Source organism: Rhinoderma darwinii, chromosome 8, assembly GCF_050947455.1.
Source record: "Rhinoderma darwinii isolate aRhiDar2 chromosome 8, aRhiDar2.hap1, whole genome shotgun sequence".
Classification (NCBI taxonomy): domain Eukaryota; kingdom Metazoa; phylum Chordata; class Amphibia; order Anura; family Rhinodermatidae; genus Rhinoderma; species Rhinoderma darwinii.
The window spans coordinates 62,716,656-62,736,744 of record NC_134694.1 but is presented as its reverse complement, the minus strand read 5'-3'; the positions used below and the strand labels follow the sequence as shown (position 1 = coordinate 62,736,744).

Sequence of the window (20,089 nt, the reverse complement as noted above, 5' to 3'; positions counted from 1 at the left end):
GCCAATCACAGGCCGGTTGGTGCTGCAGTTTTCCGCAGCGGACATTCTGGGCGAAAAACTGGCCCACAGTTTGTTACAGTTTTTCGACTGGAATTCCATGCGGCGCACAGGACGGATACACTGTGTGCTTTTACGCTGTGCATCGCTCCCGAGTGAAGCCTTAAATTGCATAGGTCCGTGTGCTGTCCGTTGTTTTCACAGACAGCACACGGACGTATACAAATTTCGTATGAATTGGGCCTTATACTGTATTCTGAATTGAACTCCACGAGGCAAGGGCTACACGGCCCAGATCATGCATCCAAAGATCGCTGTGTCGCCCTGCCTGCATCACAGTAATGTAGGTGAATGTGGCTGTGTTGCAACCCGCAAGTTTCTGCAGGAGCTATGTTCACACGCTTAATAGAAAACGCTCCTGATTTTCAGCTGTTTTTTTAATCAAACTCGATTTTTTCACGGCTGTTTTTGGAGCTGTTTTTCTATAGACTCAATGAGAAACGGCTCCAAAAACGGCTCAAGTAGTGACATGCACTTCTTTATACGGGGCGTCTTTTTATGCACCATTTTTTTAAAATGCCGAGAGAAAAAATGTCCCGTCGGAACAGAACGCCATTTTTCCCATTGAAATCAATGGGCAGATGTTTGGAGGCATACTGCTTCCGATTTTTCGGCCGTTGTTTGGCTGTTTACGGCCCGAAAAACGTCTGAAAATAAGCGAACATACTCTAAGGCTGGGTTCATACGACCTATTTTCAGGCGTAAACGAGGCGTATTATGCCTCGATTTACGCCTGAAAATACGGCTCCATTACGTCGGCAAACATCTGCCCATTCATTTGAATGGGTTTGCCGATGTACTGTGCCGACGACCTGTAATTTACGCGTCGTCGTTTGACAGCTGTCAAACGACGACGCGTAAAATGACTGCCTCGTCAAAGAAGTGAAGGACACTTCTTTGGACGTAATTTGAGCCGTTTTTCATTGAATTAAATGAAGAACAGCTCTAAATTACGGCCGTCAATGACGCCTCGCAAAATGCAAGGACGACCAATTACGTCTGAAATGACGGAGCTGTTTTCTCCTGAAAACAGCTTCGTAATTTCAGCCGTATCGGACGCTGCCGTGTGCACATACCCTAATAGTTTCACTTCCCCAAACAATGGCACATTTTCTTCTTTCCGGCAATTTAAAAAGACAACAACCTAGGTGATTCTGTTTAAGAAATTACAATGAGACAAAGCTCTGTTAACCCCTTCCCGACATGCGCCGTACATGTACGGCGCTGTCGGGAGGTGCTTCCCGCAAAGCGCCGTACATGTACGGCGCAGTGATTGTGCGGGCTCAGAAGCAGAGCCGGCACCATCACCGCGGGGTGACAGCTGTATTATACAGCTGGCACCCTCCTGTAACTGCCAGGACCGGAGCTATTCTCCGATCCGGCAGATTAACCCCTCAGATGCTGCGCTCAATAGAGCGCAGCATCTGATAGGTTTTCACCCGATCGGCAACCCAGTGATGCAATCGCTGGGTTGCTGTGGCAATCGGACGCCAGAAAATGGCGTCCGAGTCTGCCTTGTACGGGAGCCGATGAGGACCCGCCTTCGGCGTGTCCTCATAGGCTTGCTGTCAGTGAATAACTGACAGCGCTAATACACTGCACTTCGTATGTAGTGCAGTGTATTAGAGTAGCGATCGGGGCATCAGGCCCTCATGTCCCCTAGTGGGACAAGTCAGAAAAGTTAAAAAAAGTTAATAAAAATGTGGTAAAACAATAAAAACACACACATTTCAAATAAAAATAAAGCTAAACTGACTTTTTTCCCATAGTAAGTCTTTTATTATGGGAAAAACCGTAAAAATTAAAAAAACTATACATAATTGGTATCGCCGCGTCCGTAACGACCCAAACTACAAAACTATTATGTAATTTATCCCGCACGGTGAACGCCGTAAAAATAAACCATGAAAAACAACGCCAGAATCTTTGTTTTTAGGTCACATCTCCTTCCAAAAAATGCTATAAAAAGTGATCAAAGAGTCACATTTACTCCAAAATAGTACTAATAAAAACTAAAATCCGTGCCGCAAAAAATAATCCCTGACACCGTATAGTGCACGCAAAAATAAAAAAGTTATGGGTCTTAGAATATGGCGACACAGAAAACAAATGATTTTATAAAAAGTGATTTTATTGTGCAAAAGCCGCAATACATAAAAAAAACTATATAAATTTGGTATCGCCGTAATCGTATCGACCCGCAGAATAAAACTAACATGTAATTTAGGGCGCACTGTGAATGCCGATAAAAAAAACAATAAAAAACGATTCCAGAATTGCTTGTTTTTGGTCATTTCCTTTACCAAAGAATGAAATAAAAAGTGATCAAAAAGTGGTATGTGTTCCAAAATGGTACCAATAAAATCTACAGCCCGTCTCGCAAAAAACAAGCCCGCACACCGCTCAATCAACTGAAAAATAAAAAAGTTATGGCACTAGTAATGCGGTGATGAAAAAACATCTCAATGCGCAGGCCGGAGGGGAACATTCCTTCAGTTTCAGGGCCCTAGTATTTAGGAACTAGGAAAGGGAAGGGACATAGCACATCCGCTGGAAGCGAGGGCGCTCGTATTATACCAGCGCAAAACTTTCCCAGTAATATTTCCCAAACTACGAAGGAGAAAAAGTCCCCAAAAGCTGCAGAGCGTTACAGAAGGCGGATAAGAAAGAAAACTGTTTATCAGTGTGACGCCGGCCTGCGCATAACGGATCGCTTCACAGCGTAACACACATCTATGGATAATTGTATTATTTACCCCATTATTATACCCTCTTATTATGCCCTGATTGACTCCGCACAGATTACATATACCCTGATGTACTCCGCACAGATTACATATACCCTGATGTACTCCGCACAGATTACATATACCCTGATGTACTCCGCACAGATTACATATACCCTGATGTACTCCGCACAGATTACATATACCCTGATGTACTCCGCACAGATTACATATATCCTGATGGACTCCGCACAGATTACATATACCCTGATGTACTCCTCACATATTACATATACCCTGATGTACTCCGCACAGATTACATATACCCTGATGGACTCCGCACAGATTACATATACCCCTGATGTACTCCTCACATATTACATATACCCTGATGTACTTCTCACAGATTACATATGCCACCACATTATAAACGGAAATACCAGCAAAACCCCAAACAGAACTATTACCAAGCAAAATCCATGCTCAAAATGGCGGTCTATTCCTTCTTAGCCCTACAGCGTGCCCAAACAGCAATTTATGGCCACAAGTAAGGCATTACCATACCCGGGAGAACCCGCTTAACAATTTATGGGGTAAGATTCTCTAGGGGCACAACATATTGTGCGGTGAATGGGCAGATCAGTGGAAAAATTGCAATTTTCACTTTGCACAATCCACTGCGTATTCATTTCTGAAAAACACCTGTGGAGTCTAAATTCTCACTACACCCCTTGATAAATGCCTTTAGGGGTGTAGTTTCTAAAACGGGGTCACTTTTGTTTGGTACATCAGTGGTTTTGCAAATGCAACATGCTGTCCGCAAACCATTCCAGAAAAATCTACGCTCCAAAAGATAAATACCGCTCCTTTTCTTCTGAATGCTCCCATATACGTAAACAGCTGATTATAACCACATATGGGGTGTTACCGTACTCGGGAGAAATTACTTTACAAATGTTGGGGTGCTTTTTCTTCTCTATTCCTTGTAAAAATGAAAAATGTTGATCTAAAACTACATCTTGTTGGAAAAAAAAATGATTTTTCATTTTCATAGCTTAATTCTAATTAATTCAGCAAAAAACCTTTGGGATCAAAATTTTCACTATACCCCTAGATGATTCCTTAGTGGGTGCAGTTTCCCAAATGGAGTCAATTTTGGGGTGTTTCCACTGTACTAGTACTACAGGGGCTCAGCAAATGTGACATGGCACCCAGACACTATCCAAAATCCAAATGGTGCTAGTTCCATTCTGAGCCCTACCGTGTGTCCAAACAGCCGTTTATGACCACATGTGGGGTATTGTTTTACTCGGGAGAAGTTGCTTTACTAAGGCGGGATTCACACGACCGGGTCGGGTCCGAGCCCGAGTGCCGGCCGGTAAAATCGGCCATTCTGCCCGGCCGGTTTGCATAAAGTTATGCATCCGTGCCGGGCCGGGCAGATCCGGACAGTGACATCAGCGGCAACTCCTGAAGGGGAATCCCCATGTGTTCGGGGATTCCGCTTCAGGAGTTTCCGCTGATGTCACTGCCCAGATATGGACAGAGACATCAAGCGCTCTGTCCAGGAGCGGAATCCCCGAACACACGGGGATTCCGCTCCTTCAAGGAGCTAAAGTGCGGCTAGCACATAGCAGAGCGGGGAGATACCTCCCCGCTCTGCTATAGTGGCGTCGCTACAGTAGTAGCAGCCGCAGCTGCTGCTGCTACTAGCGGCGCCATCAAAGGTGTCGCCGGGCCAGGGCGCTTTTAAAACAAACAGGAGAAGGGAGCCAGCGCAGCGCTCCCTTCCACCTGCTGTACACCCCGGCCCTGCCACACCGTGTACAGCGATGCCATTCGTCAGAATGGCATCAACTCCTCCTCCTCACATGCACTCTGCGCTGTGAGGAGGAGGAGATAGAGCGCAAGAGCCGGAAAACCCGGCCGTCACTCGGGACACATCCCGGTGATGGCCGGGTATTACCCGGCCCCATAGACTTCTATGGGAGCCGGGCGGCCGGGTACCCGGGCGAAAATAGAGCATGTCCTATTTTTTGACGGGCGGTTTTCCCGGCCGTCAAAAAATCGGTCGTGTGAATAGCCCCATTAGGGGTCTATTATTCCTAATGCAGCCGGGTGCCGGCCGATTTATGAACGGCCGGCACCCGGCCGGGAAACCCTGCCGTGGAATGAGGCCTAATTTTATGGTGCTTTTTCTCCTTCAGTCCTTGTGGAAATGAAAAAAAAAATACCTAAACCTACATTTTATTTGAAAAAATGTAGATTTTCATTTTTACGGCCTACTTCCAATAAGTTCTGTAAAACACCTGTGGGGTCAAACTGCTCATTGTACCCCTAGATAATTTCCTCATGCGGTGTAGTTTCCAAAATGGGGTCACTTGTTGGGGGTTTCCACTGTTTTGTCCCCTCAGGAGCTTTGTAAATGTGACATGGCCTCCGCAAACCATTCCTGTTAAATTTGAGCTCCAAGAGCCAAATGGCGCTCTTTCCCTTCTAAGCCCTGCCGTGTATCCAAACAGCCGTTTATTACCACATGTGGGGTATTGTTTTACTCGGGAGAAATTTCTTTACAAATTTTATGGTGCTTTTTCTCCTTTAGTCCTTGTGGAAATGAAAAAAAATTAGCTAAACCTACATTTTATTTGAAAAAATGTAGATTTTCATTTTCATGGCCTAGTTCCAAAAATTTTTGCAAAAAAACTGGCCGGTCAAAATGCTTGCTACACCCCTAGATAAATTCCTCGAGGGGTATAGTTTCCAAAATGGGGTCACTTGTTGGGGGTTTCCACTGTTTTGTCCCCTAGGGGGCTTTGCAAATGCGACATGGCCTCCGCAAACCATTCCTGCTAAATTTGAGCTCCAAGAGCCAAATGGCGCTCTTTCCATTCTAAGCCCTGCTGTGTGTCCAAATAACCGTTTATTACCACATGTGGGGTATTGTTTTACTCGGGAGAAATTGCTCTACAAATGTTGTGGTGCTTTTTCTACTTTAGTTCTTTTGGAAATGAAAAAAAATTAGCTAAACCTACATTTTATTTGAAAAAATTTAGATTTTCATTTTCATGGCCTAGTTCCAAAAATTTTTGCAAAAAAACTGGCCGGTCAAAATGCTTGCTACACCCCTAGATAAATTCCTCGAGGGGTGTAGTTTCCCAAATGGGGTCACTTTTGGGGGGTTTCCACTGTTTTAGTTCCACAAGACCTGTTCAAAGCTGACATGGTGCCTAAAATATATTCTAATAAAAAGGAGACCCAAAATCCACCAGGTGCTCCTTTGCTTCTGAGGCCGGTGCTTCAGTCCAGTAGCACACTAGAGCCACATGTGGGATATTTCCTAAAACTGCAGAACCTGGGCAATAAATATTGAGTTGCATTTCTTGGATAAAACATTCTGTGGTACAAAAAAAATGGATTCAAAATGAATTTCTGGAAAAAAATAATGAACTTTGTAAATTTCACCTCTACGTTGCCTTAATTCCTGCGCAATGTCTAAAGGGTTAAGAAACTTTCTAAATGCTGTTTTGAATACTTTGAGGGGTGCAGTTTTTAAAATGGGGTGATTTATTGGGGGTTTCTAATATCTAAGGACCTCAAAGCCACTTCACAGCTGAACTGGTCCCTGTAAAAATAGCATTTTGAAATTTTCTTGAAAATGTGAGAAATTGCTGCTAAAGTTCTAAGCCTTGTAGCGTCCTAGAAAAATAAAATTATGTTTAAAAAACGATGCCAATCTAAAGTAGACATATGGGGGATGTTAGTTAGCAACATTTTTGTGTGGTATAACTGCCTGTCTTACAAGCAGATACATTTAAATTGAGAAAAATGCAAATTTTTGCAATTTTTCGCAAAATTTTGGTGTTTTTCACAATTAAATACTGAATGTATCGGGCAAATTTTGGCAGTAACATAAAGTCCAATGTGTCACGAGAAAACAATCTCAGAATCACTTGGATAGGTAAAAGCATTCCGGAGTTATTACCATATAAAGTGAAACATGTCAGATTTGAAAAATGAGGCTCTGTCAGGAAGGTCAAAAGCGGCCAAAGAGGGAAGGGGTTAATACTAGACCAGGACATTACTGTACAGAAGTGGTCTCCAACCTGAGTCTCTCCAGCTACTACAAAGCTACTATAAAGCTGCCACTAAGACCAAATAATTGTATTCTGCATCCAAGGCACACATTTAGAGCTTGTCCACACGTAACGGAATTGCAATTCTGCAGAAACTACCAGGATTTCCGCAGCGGAAAAACTGCACCATTACCTGTGTTTTTTATTGCAGAAAATGGTGCGTATATTGCTGCGTTTTTCTCAGTGTTGGGAGATGGTGATATCAGCAATTCAGTCCACTTTCCGCAGAAGGAATTGACATGCTGCGGTAAGAAAAATACACACTGCAGGTGAATTTCTGGATGGAAATTTTGCGCAGCGTGTGGATGAGATTTGTTAAATCTCACCCACTTTGCTGCTACTGTATTCTGCTGCGTATTTTCCGCCCGCAATTCCGGACGGAAAATACGCAGCAATTCCCTTACGTGTGGACAAGCCCTTAAAGTAGTGATTCAATATCTTCTTTGAAATGCACTGGTAAATAATTTTTCCTAATCCCACTATTTTCTTATTTAGAACTAGCACAAATGAGTCTGCCTCTCCGAGAAAACTATTTATAACTATAGAGGAGGCGCATTGAGGAAGCCCAGCTGTGCAATGTATACTGAAGAAGCCATTGTGAAAAACATTACAAGAGACTGTGAAGAAGGCAGGAAAGGTGCCGTCCTATTATGTGAAATAAATCATTTGGAGGACAAAATAATTTGGGGCATGGTCCGCGGAGTGGATCATCAGATCTTTCAACATAATAAATCACCAAAAAAATAAACAACGTCTGAATATAGATTCAAAAAGAATGCATGGCAGTGCGCAAATAGCTCCACACTGTCCCATTGAAATACACCTGCATTCACCTCACACTGGGTTGAAAACACACGAACAGATATTTATTACCGGATTTATTTCAATCCATGTGCAAACATTTGTGTAGTTCACATTTCTACAACCGCTGTAGCTTGGTGCATGGAGAGGAAATGTGGTATTAACTAATGTGCAATTGTTATTTGTAGGCTGTATTTTTCCTCCACGTAAGCCCTTGGTTGGATAGTGCGTAGGTGTGCAGTGGTGGCACTAGGGTGATTAATGTATAGAAGAAGGTGAAAAGGATGTACTTTGATTTCCTAGCTGTTAATGAAGAATGGGGAATAATCTGAGGAGCAGCAGCTGTGTTAAAGAAAGAACAAAGGCACTGAAAATGATTTGACAGTAAAACACATGCTGAAAGTTTTCCCTTAACCAAGCGACAAAATTCATACTGAACAATGTAAACTACAAGGCGATTCAGATTGTGCAATATAAATGAAACCCAAACAGCAGTTTCTTAAATGCAGTTTGGGGACCCACCAAATAATTGAAGTGTGGACCAAGTAATTATGGGTCCACAGTAGTATTAAGTCCCAATCCAACACTTGACAGTGGATTGAGAGGAGAGTTATTGTATGTGCACACAACCTATTTTCAGCCGTAATTCCGGCGTTTTACACCTCTAATTACGCCTGAAAAGACGGCTCCAATACGTTTGAAAACATCTGCCCATTGCTTGCAATGGGTCTTACGATGTTCTGTTCAGACGAGGTGTATTTTACGCGTCGCTGTCAAAAGACGGCGCGTAAAATTACGCCCACGTCAAAGAAGTGCAGGACACTTCTTGGGACATTTTCATTGGACTCCAATAAAGAACAGCTCCAATTATGTCCGTAAAAGACGCCACGAAAAACGTGAGTACATGCAAAAACATCTGAAATTCAGGAGCTGTTTGAAAACAGCTCTGTAATTTCAGACGTATTTTGCGTTTGCGTGGGAACATAGCCTAAGGGTATGTTCACACGGGCTATTTTCGGCCGTTTTTCGGCCCGTAAACGGACAAAAAATCGGAAGCAGAATGCCTCCAAACATCTGCACATTGATTGCAATGGGAAAAACGGCGTTCTGTTCCGATGGGCCGTTTTTTTTACATAACAGCCACGTAAAGAAACGGCCGCGAAAAAGAAGTTCCGGTTTACTTCTTGGGATGTTTTTGGAACTGTTTTTCATAGACTCTATTGAAAACAGCTCCAAAAACGGCCGTAAACAACGCTGCCAAAATCTCAAGTGACTTAAAAAACGTCTGAAAATCTGGAGCTGTTTTCCAGACGTTTTTGAATTTGCGTGTGAACATACCCTTAGAGTATGTTCACAGGGCTTAGGCCTTATTCACACGAACATGTACGTTTTGCACGCGGAAAAAACATGGAATTTTTTCTCCGTTGCAGTCCCGCGTGACATCCGTGTACGGTGCGTGTCTGCGTTTATTTATACGCGTATGTCATCCGTATGTCACGCGTTTTTACGTCAGCAAAAAAACGGAAGTAGGTGTTTTCTTTTTCTCATTTCTTTAGAAACTGTTGCGTGAATAACGGACAGCACACAGACGTGCGTCCATGTGCTATTAACTTCAATGGGTGTATAATGCGCACAAAAAACACACAAGTATAGGACATGCAGTGAGTTTCCTGCAGCGGACACTGAATGTCTGAATGGCCCCATTGAATTGCATAGGTCCGTATGACGTCCGCTGTTTTAACGCGCGTAATAAGGACGTGAAATACGCTCGTGTGAATTAGGCCTTATTTGCAGCCGTTTTTTGGCCAAAAACGCCACGAAAAACAGCTGAAAATAGGGGAATATCCGGCGGACAACCCATACCAGTGATATCGTCTTACAGCGACCGTGACAAAGGCCGAGGTTCGGCCGAAACGTCTTTACCAAGTCGCTTTCCACCTCAACTTTACCATCTTTTGTTGCAATAAAACTTAAATTTGTTTGCATCTGGATCTTTTGCGTACCTCTGTGTGTGCTGGGGTTATATATTCCTAATGATAACAGATTTTTTTTTAGAAGTAAAAAACTCAAAATTCACTGTTTCAAATTATTATGCACAACAGAGATCAAAACATTGTAAAGGTTGTAAAGAGAAATAAAATGGTAATTTGTTGAATTTGCAGCATCAGGAGGTCATATTTACAGAAATCAAAAGCTCTTTCAATCAAAAAAAACTTAGCAGGCCAAGTTACATGTTAACATAGGACCCCTTCTTTGATATCACCTTCACAATTCTTGCATCCATTGAATTTGTGAGTATTTGAATAGTTTCTACTTGAATATCTTTGCAGGATGTCAGAATAGCCTCCCAGAGCTTCTGTTTTGATGTGAACTGCCTCCCACCCTCATAGATATTTTGCTTGAGGATGCTCCAAAGGTTCTCAATAGGGTTGAGGTCAGTGGAACATGGGGGCCACACCATGAGTTTCTCTCCTTTTATGCCCATAGCAGCCAATGACACAGAGGTATTCTTTGCAGCATGAGATGGTGCATTGTCATGCATTAAGATAAATTTGCTACGGAAGGCACGGCTCTTCTTTTTGTACCACGGAAGAAAGTGGTCAGTCATAAACTCTACGTACTTTGCAGAGGTCATTTTCACACCATCAGGGACCCTAAAGGGGCCTAACAGCTCTCTCCCCATGATTCCAGCCCAAAACATGACTCAGCCACCTACTTGCTGACGTCGCAGCCTTGTTGGGACATGGTGGCCATTCACCAACCATCCACTACTCCATCCATCTGGACCATCCAGGGTTGCACGGCACTCATCAGTAAACAACACGGTTTTAAAATTAGTCTTCATGTATTTCTGAGCCCACTGCAACAGTTTCTGCTTGTGAGCATTGTTTAGGGGTGGCCGAATAATAGCTTTATGCACACTTGCAAACCTCTGGAGGATCCTACACCTTGAGGTTCGCGGGACTCCAGAGGCACCAGCGGCTTCAAATACCTGTTGGCTGCTTTGCAATGGCATTTTAGCAGCTGCTCTCCTAATCCTATTAATTTGTCTGGCAGAAACCTTCCTCATTATGCCTTTATCTGAACGAACCTGTCTGTGCTCTGAATCAGCCACAAATCTTTTCACAGTACGATGATCACGCTTACGTTTTCTTGAAATATCCAATGTTTTCATACCTTGCCCAATGTATTGCACTATTTCACGCTTTTCGGCAGCAGAGAGATCCTTTTTCTTTCCCATATTGCTTGAAACCTGTGGCCTGCTTAATAATGTGGAACGTCCTTCTTAAGTAGTTTTCCTTTGATTGGGCACACCTGGCAAACTAATTATCACAGGTGTCTGAGATTGATTACAATGATCCAAAGAGCCCTAAGACACAATACCATCCATGAGTTTAATTGAAAAACTAATAATTAAATGTTTATGACACTTAATTCCAATGTGCATAATAATTTGGAAAACGGTGTAGATGTTGGTGGAAGAAGTTTTAGGCAGAAAAAGATGGCCAGCTGTTGAGGCACAGTGTAGAGATAAAGTGACTGCTTGTGGGCTGTGTATCGACCTGTGGTTGTACATTTTTACAGTCTAAAGAATAAAACCAAAATGCAACTTCCAAAGTCTACTCCGAGTACAAATATAGAACAAAAGAGGCCTACTGGTGTTGATATTACTAGAAAAGCTGTATGTTCTGATATCTACGTAGTCTGACCTTGGGGAGAATGGTGTGTAGTGGGCGCAGTAATGTCTGTACAGTCTCCTTTTGTTCTGTAATCTTCCCAATTACACGAACACACTGTGGCTCCAGGTTCGATCTCATATTATCATCAACATCCGATTCCCAAATAGTCTTAAATAGAAGAAATAATATGGATAAATATTAGCTCTATTGTACAACAATAGTATATATACACATTACATATAATATTTGTGGTACTCAATGTAAATAAATAAAGAGGATTAAAATAGTCAATGAATGGTTTCAGATCCCATTCAAATTATATGCTAATGTTTTTTTGCCATTTCAACCCAGTTTGCTCTTATCTATTCTATCAAAAAATGAGCCTGAATTCTGGTTAAATTTTCATTAAAAAAAACTGGACTACATACCGTGTGCCAGATTTATTATGTGTTTTAGACACTTTTTGCGCCTCACTAGTCAGTTTTGAAAAGTGTCTAGAAAAGGGGGAGTGGCTAAGAGGGGTCTAAAGAGGTGTTATATAATAGAGAAAAGTGTCTTTCATGTCTAGCAAGATGCATCAAATTTATCTCACAGCATGCACCGCTAGGATAAATGTGGCGCACTTTCTGTCTCCCTGGTCCGTTGTTAAGCTGCCTAAATTTAAGGCAGTAATAGTAAATCTACCACATTGTGTACAAAATGTGAGAAATGTTAAATTTTCTACATATATTAAAAATTCTGCATCATAGGCTTTTTTACAGGATCAATTGTATATAATATCATAATAAAACAAAACACTGCTATTCCCTTATAGGGGGTGCCTGTGAGATCACCATTTACTTGCTAAGATTGTCCTGGTTTGGTTAGTTGGCTTCAGCAGGTCAGATTGTTTCAGATATCAACAGTAACTTCCCTCCATACTTTTTTAACCCCTTCAGGACTGAGCCTGTTTTGGCCTTCAGGACGGAGCCGATTTTTCAAATCTGACATGTCAATTTATGTGGTAATTACTCCGGAATGCTTTTACCTATCCAAGTGATTCTGAGATTGTTTTCTCGTGACATATTGTACTTTATGTTAGGGAAAAAATTTGGTCGATAAATTCAATATTTATTTGTAAAAAACAACCAAGATTTAGAGAAAATTAGCAAAAATTTGCATTTTTCTAAATTTAAATGTACTTAATTGTAAAACACATAGTAATACCACACAAAATACTTACTAGTTTATACTTACTAGTTCCCATATGTCTACTTTATGTTTGCATCGTTTTTTGAACATTCTTTTATTTTTCTAGGACGTTACAAGGCTTAGAACTTTAGCAGAAATTTCTCATATTTTCAAGAAAATTTCAAAAGGCTATTTTTTCAGGGACCAGTTCAGTTCTGAAGTGGCTTTGAGGGCCTTATATTTTAGAAAGTCCCCATAAATCACCCCATTTTGAAAACTGCACCCCTCAAAGTATTCAAAACAGCATTCAGAAAGTGTTTTAACCCTTTAGGCGTTTCACAGGAATTAAAGCAAAGTAGAGGTGAAATTTCCAAATTTCATATTTTTTTTGGAAAATTCATTTGTAATAAATTTTTCTGTACCACAGAAGGTTTTACCCAAGAAATGCAACTCAATATTTATTGCCCAGATTCTGTAGTTTTTATAAATATCCCACATGTGGTCCTAGTGCGGTAATGGACTGAAGCACAGGCCTCAGAAGCAAAGGAGCACCTAGTGGATTTTGGGGCCTCCTTTTTTTAGAATATATTTTAGCCCCCATGTCAGGTTTGAATAGGTCTTGTGGTACCAAAACAGTAAAGACCCCCCCAAAAGTGACCCCATTTTGGAAACTATACCCCTCAAGAATTTATCTATGTGTATAGTTAGCATTTTGAACCCACAGTTTTTTTTCTAAATTTATTTGAATTAGTATGTGAAGATGAAAATCTACTTTTTTTGTGAAAAAACTTAGAAATGTTAAATTTTTACAAGGCATAAAGTAGAAAAAACACCCCAACATATCTAAAGAAATTTCTTCCGATTATAGCAATACCCCATATGTGGTAATAAACTGCTGTTTGGACAAACAGCAGGCCACAGAAGAGAAGGAGCACCATTTGGATTTTGGATTTCTGATTTTGCTGGAATAGTTTTCAGTGCCGTGTCGCGTTTGCAATGCACTGGAGGGATGAAAACCGTGGAAACCCCCCAATAGTGACCCCATTTTGGAAACTACACCCTTCAAGGAATTTTTCTAGGGGTAAAGTTAGCATTTTGACCCCACAGTTGTTTTGCTAAATTCATTGAAATTAGTCTGTAAAGATAAAAATCTACTTTTTTTCTGTAAGAATTTTTCGGTCAATAGAGTGGTGTGAGGGCTTATTTTTTGCGGGACGACCTGTAGTTTTTATTGGTACCATTTTTTTGGTACATAAGACTTTTTGAGCACTTTATATTAAATTTTTTGGTAGAGCCAAGGTGACCAAAAAACTGAGATTTTGCAGTTTAAAATTCTTTATTTTTCACGGCGTTCACCGTGCGAGTTCAATAATGGTATATTGTAATAGCTTGGACTTGTACGGATGCAGCAATACCAATTTTGTGTATTTTTTTTACATTACTTTAGATAAAAAATTTGAATAGGGTTTCTTTTTGGACTTTAAATATTTATTTAATTTTTTCCACTAATAATAACTATTTACTTTTGTTTTTGCATATTTTATTAGTCCCTCTAGGAGACTTGAACCAGCAATCGTTAGATCACTGGTAGAATACACTGCAATACTAATGTATCAATGGGTGCGTGATGCGCGAACAAAGCACAAATATCGGACATGTCATGAGTTTTACGCAGCGGACACACGCTGCGTGAAACTCACGGACAGTCTGCACTGCCCCATAGACTAACATAGGTCCGTGCGGGGCGCGTGAAAATCACGCGCGTTGCACGGACGTACTACACGTTCGTCTAAATAAGTCCTTAGTCTCTGTTCACACCATGTGGTGCATGTTTCAATGTATACACTGGGAAAATCTCTTGTTGTATAAACCGAGTGTTTAGCCCCAATGCATGCCAATGTATGCCATATAGTTGCATACATTGCTCATTGACTACTATACGATCAGCATATAAATAGGGTGTAATCCTAATCTTATATGTTAAGGAGTAGCATGTTTAGCAATTCTCTAATATATTTGTATTACATTTTTTGTTATATTGGAATTTAGAATGTTATTATCGGAATATTCCTTCATGAGGAGGAGCAACCCAATCTTCGAGCCCAGCAGTTGCTAGAAAAATCTGATTATGTAAATTTACTAGCAGAATATAGAACACGATTTATGTTTTTCAATTTGCTAACATACGAACATCACTAAAAGTCAGGCTATATTCACATGACAGTGAAAAAAGCGGCCCTTAAAAATGGATCAACTGTCTGTTTTTCATGGCCGTTTTGCATTAGTTTGTCTCCAAATTTTCATTCATTTCCCGGTCGTCTGACCGTTCTTAAAGGCCGTTTGTTATCAGTTTTTCATGGCCATTAAAAAAAACTGCTGAATTTCATTTGCCATGGTTTTTTTGTCCCAACCCCCTGAAAACACCAAGGTGCCCATGTAGATAGTGCCGCAATGCCCCTGCAGATAGTGCTATAGTGCCAGTGCCCACTGCAGATAGTGTCCACATATATCGTGCCAATGCCCATGTAGTACCACAGTCCCCATGTAGATAGTGCCACACACAAAGCCCATGTAGATAGCACCAGTGTCCCCTGTAAATAGTGCCCATTTAGTGCCACAGTGCCCATGTAGTTAGTGCTATACATTCCCATGTTGATAGCGCCACCCCATCATAGATAGCGCCACACCCCCTCTGTAGATAGTGCCCAGTGCCGCACCTGCAATGAGGCCAGGTGAGCAGACAGCCTCAGGCGGCACCACCTACCCAAACGGGGGGGGGGCGGCATTTTCAGCCCGGGACGGACTGGACCGGGGTCCATGCAGACGCACATAGCAGACGTGCTGAACGTCTGAAACACTCCTCCTCCTCTCTGACGCTGTACGCAGCACATACCGCCAGAGAGGAGCAAGTCTGCAGGAGGAGCGGTCGAGCGACGAGAAGCACGAGGTAAGTTCCTGCCTTGCTGGGACCGGGACCCGTGAGTATACTGCAAGGGGGGGTCTGGGCATTTTACCGACTGCAAAGGGCTCTATGGGGCTGGAATAATCCACCCCATAGAGCCCTCACATCACTATAATGGAAGGATTAGTGTGGGTGGGGGAGGGTCTGAGCGTCTGACTTACTGCAGAGAGCTCTATAGGGGGGGATTCTGCCACCCCTTTAGAGCAGTCAGTCAGATGCTCAGACCCCCCTAACCTTTCAGTATAGTAACTAGTCAGGGCTCTATGTGGGGGGATAATTCCCCCCTATAGAGCCCTCTGCTGTCAGTAAAACGCCCAGACGCCCCCTTGCAGTATACTCCTGGCCCCCCAGCGTTGGCCGACCCCTTTTAAATTAGTAGGGGCAGGAAGCTGAGCGCCAGTCTGACTGAGTCTCTGACCAGTCACCACCCACAAGCAGCAGACAGACAGGATAGACTGATAGTGCCTGTCGTTATTGAATAAGCCCTCAACTACTACAGTTTCACAGGCATTGACTATGACGGCTTCTATAGTGTAGTGTAGTGGTCAGCTTGTGTGCCTTACATATGGAAGGTTGCTGTTTTTTTTTTTTTTATATTATTAATATCTTACTTGCATTGGGCTTTGTTCACACTAGCATTAATATACGTTTACCTCTCTTCCGTCAGAGGAAGAGAGGATCGATACGTTAAACGGAAAGCAACGGTTCCTTTAGAATTGCCATTGATTTCGATGGTAATTCTTTTGTATCAGTTGCTTTCCGTTTGTCTCCGTTCACTAGGTTTCCGTTCTTTTGAACGGAAATAAAAGTTCTGCAGACTGCACTTTTGTTTCCTTTAAAAAAAACGGAAACTTAGCGAACGGAGACAAACGGAAAACAACTGTTACAAAAGAATTACCATTGAAAGCAATGGCAATTCTAATGGAACCGTTGCTTTCCGTTTAGCGTATCGATCCTCTCTTCTTCTGACGGAAGAGAGGTTAACGTATTTTTATTGCTAATGTGAAAGAAGCCTTAGGGCCTGTTCACATCTTTCCGTTCTGGGGTTTCGTCGGAGGTAACCCCGCAACGGAAAGTCAAACTGAAATCACAGCTTCCGTTTCCGTCACCATTAGCTCAGTCGACTGCGCTATTGATTCCGTCACAAAAACGGAAACCTGCCAGAATGGTGACGAACGGAAACCATTAGCAATGTTTCCGTCACCATTGATTTCAATGGTGACTGAAACGGAAGCTGTGGTTTCAGTTTGACTTTCCGTTGCGGGGTTCACCCGACGGAAACCTCCCACGGAACCCCCGGAATGGAAAGCCAACGCTGATGTGAACAGGCTCTAATCCTTCCCCATAAACCTGCCCCTGCTAATTAAAATAAATATATTATATAATGTATATAGCGCTGTATCCTGTATCCGTCAGGTCAGCGGGACTGACTGATTCAGTGTCAGCGAGTCCTGCAGGATCGAGCTGTTACCGATCACATCTAAGTTCATAACTTAGATGTGATCGTAATAGGCGACCTAATGGATTCAGGTCTAAGTGCTATATATAGCTGCTCTGTATACAGGATACAAAGCAGCTGTATCTCAAAAAGTGCAAATCATTTTCAATAAAAAGTAATTAAAACTTTCGCATTAAGGGTATGTGCACACACACTAATTACGTCCGTAATTGACCGAACACAGTGCAGGGAGCCGGGCTCCTAGCATCATAGTTATATACGATGCTAGGAGTCCCTGCCTCTCTGCAGGACAACTGTCCCGTACTGTAATCATGTTTTCAGTACGGGACAGTAGTTCCACGGAGAGGCAGGGACTCCTAGCATCGTATATAACTATGATGCTAGGAGCCCAGCTCCCTGCACTGTGTTCGGTCCGGTACTTGCGGCCGAAATACGTCCGTCAATTATGGACGGAAATAGTGTGTGTGCACATACCCTAATAGATATCTTCAGGGCCGGCCTTAGGGTAGATGGCGCCCCGTGCGAAATTATCTTTCGGCGCCCCACGCCATTATAAAAAATGCCCCATAAAAAAGCATAATTCCTCCCCACAGTATAATGCCCTATATAGTGCCCCCACACAGTGTAATGCCCCTTACACACAGTATAATAATAATATTTAATAATGTAATATATTATAACGCCTTCAAGGACACAGTATTTTGTCCTCTAATTGTGCCCACACAGTGTTATGCCCCCTAAGTGCCACGCACATTATATTGCCTCCTGTAGTGCCCCTACACAGTATGATGTCCTCCACAGAGTATAATGCCCCCACAGCCCCCCTAGTAGAAAGTGCTCCCTGTAGACAGTGCCATAATCCCCCACCTCCTCCTTGTAGACAGTGCCATACAGCCCCCATCTGCCCCTTGTAGTGCCATACAGCCCCCCATCTGCCCCTTGTAGTGTCATACAGCCCCACCTCTCTCTTGTACACAGTGCCCCCCACCGCCCCCTTGTAGACAGTGTCATACAGCACCCACCTCCCCATTGTAGAAAGTGACATTCAGCCCCCACCTCCCCCTTGTAGAAAGTGCCATACTGCCCCCCACCTCCACCTGACAGGATCCTTGCGTAGGCCGGCTTGATCCAGAGATGTCATCACGCCGACTGCGCAGGGATCCTGTCCCTGCGCCTCATAGGCTGCAGGCGCCTCTGTAGCCTGCTACAGAGTTTCCCAACCTTTTCGGACTTGAGCCACCCCTGGAAAAAAATAATTACTCAGGGCCCCCCTACAAAAAATAGTTTCGAGAAAGACAGAAAATAGCTTAAAATAAGCACTACATTCTTAGGGTATGTTCACACAGCGTTTTTTGTAAGGCAGAAAAAATCTGCTTTTGAATTGACAGCGTTATTTGATGGGGTTTTTTTAGCGTTTTTTTTAAGCCGTTGAAGCGAATGCAAAAGACGCAGCAAAAAAATCTCCAAACGAGCACCACAGCTATTTTCTTCCTACTATTAATTTCAATTGGAGGTCAGAGGTGGAAACCACTTGAAGACCATCAGCCCCCCACTCACAGTAAAATAACCATCAGTCCCCCCATTCACAGTAAGGCTGGGTTCACACACACTATTTATGGCCGTAATTTGGGCGTTTTAGCCCCGAATTACGTTCCAAAATGCGGCTCAAAAGCGTCGGCAAACATCTGCCCATTCATTTGAATGGGTCTTACGATATTCTGTGCCGACGGTCATTTTTTTTACGCGCCGCTGCCAAAAGACAACGTGTAAAAGAGACGCACCCGCGTCAAAGAAAAGCCTGTCACTTCTTGAGACGTAATTGGAGCCGTTTTCCCTTGACTCCATGGAAAAACAGCTCCAATTACGTCCGTAATGGACGCAGCGAAAAGCGCCTGCACATGCCATTACGTCTGAAATTCCGGAGCCGTTTTCTCCTGAAAACAGCTCTGTAATTTCAGCCGTAACGGAGGCCGCCGTGTGAACATACCCTAAAATGACCATTAGCCCGTCCACTCACAGTAAAATGACCATTAGCCCCCCACTCACAGTAAAACTACCATCAGCCCCCCACTCACAGTAAAATGACCATCAGCCCGCCACTCACAGATGCCCCCTGTAGATAGTACCACACAGCCCCCTGTAGATAGTGTCAGACAGCCCCCTTGTAGGTCGTGCCACACAGCCCCCTTGTAGGTCGTGCCGCACAGCCCCCTTGTAGGTCGTGCTGCACAGCCCCCTTGTAGGTCGTGCCACACAGCCCCCTTGTAGGTCGTGCCACACAGCCCCCTTGCTGCACAGCCCCCTTGTAGGTCGTGCCACACAGCCCTCTTGTAGGTCGTGCCACACAGCCCCCTTGTAGGTCGTACCACAGTCCCCTGTAGATAGTGCCACACAGCCCCCTGTAGGTAGTGCCACAAGGCCCCCTTGTAGGTCGTGCCACACAGCCCTCTTGTAGGTCGTGCCACACAGCCCTCTTGTATGTCGTGCCACACAGCCCCTTGTAGGTCGTGCCACACAGCCCCCTGTAGGTCATGCCACACAGGCCCCTATTGGTCGTGCAACACAGCCCCTTTGTAGGTAGTAGGGATGTCACGATGCCTGAATTTGGACTTCGATACCGATACTTCGTGTAGTATTGCAATTTCGATACCAAAACGATACTTTGCCAACAGTAATTAAAAAAAAGTTCTTCCATTTTCTGATGTGAGGCGCGAGGTGAGATGAATTTAACCTCCATGTGCCTCAAATTAATAGTAATTAACCCCATCATGTTTCTCAGTCATAATGGGTTAATGTGTGAGGTACATGATGGGGTTAATTACTATTAATTTGAGGCACATGAAGGTTAAATTCATCACACCTCGGGCCTCACATTAATAAGTGAAAAGTTTTTTTTTATTCTTTTTTTACAGCGTACACATCATAAATGACGCAAAAAAATTGTTGTGCAGGTTATTACGGCCGCGCCAATACTGAATGTGTATATTTTATATATTGAGACTTATTTTAAGGTTTATTGTAAAAAAAAGGTGTATGTGTATTTTTGAAAATGTAACATTACTTTATGTTTTTACTTTATTTTTAAACTTTAATATACTGGC

The 20,089-nt window shown here is 42.9% G+C and overlaps 1 protein-coding gene across 2 annotated transcripts in view; it reads right to left on the bottom strand.

Annotated features, from left to right (window-relative positions):
* Positions 1 to 20,089, bottom strand: part of DLG3 (discs large MAGUK scaffold protein 3) — a 434,105-nt gene that overhangs the window by 401,395 nt on the left and 12,621 nt on the right. For both annotated transcript variants that reach the window (XM_075835672.1, XM_075835673.1), the window contains exon 4: positions 11,428 to 11,565. In XM_075835672.1, coding sequence (XP_075691787.1) covers positions 11,428 to 11,565 — 138 coding nt within the window. The remainder of the gene's footprint in view (positions 1 to 11,427; positions 11,566 to 20,089) is intronic.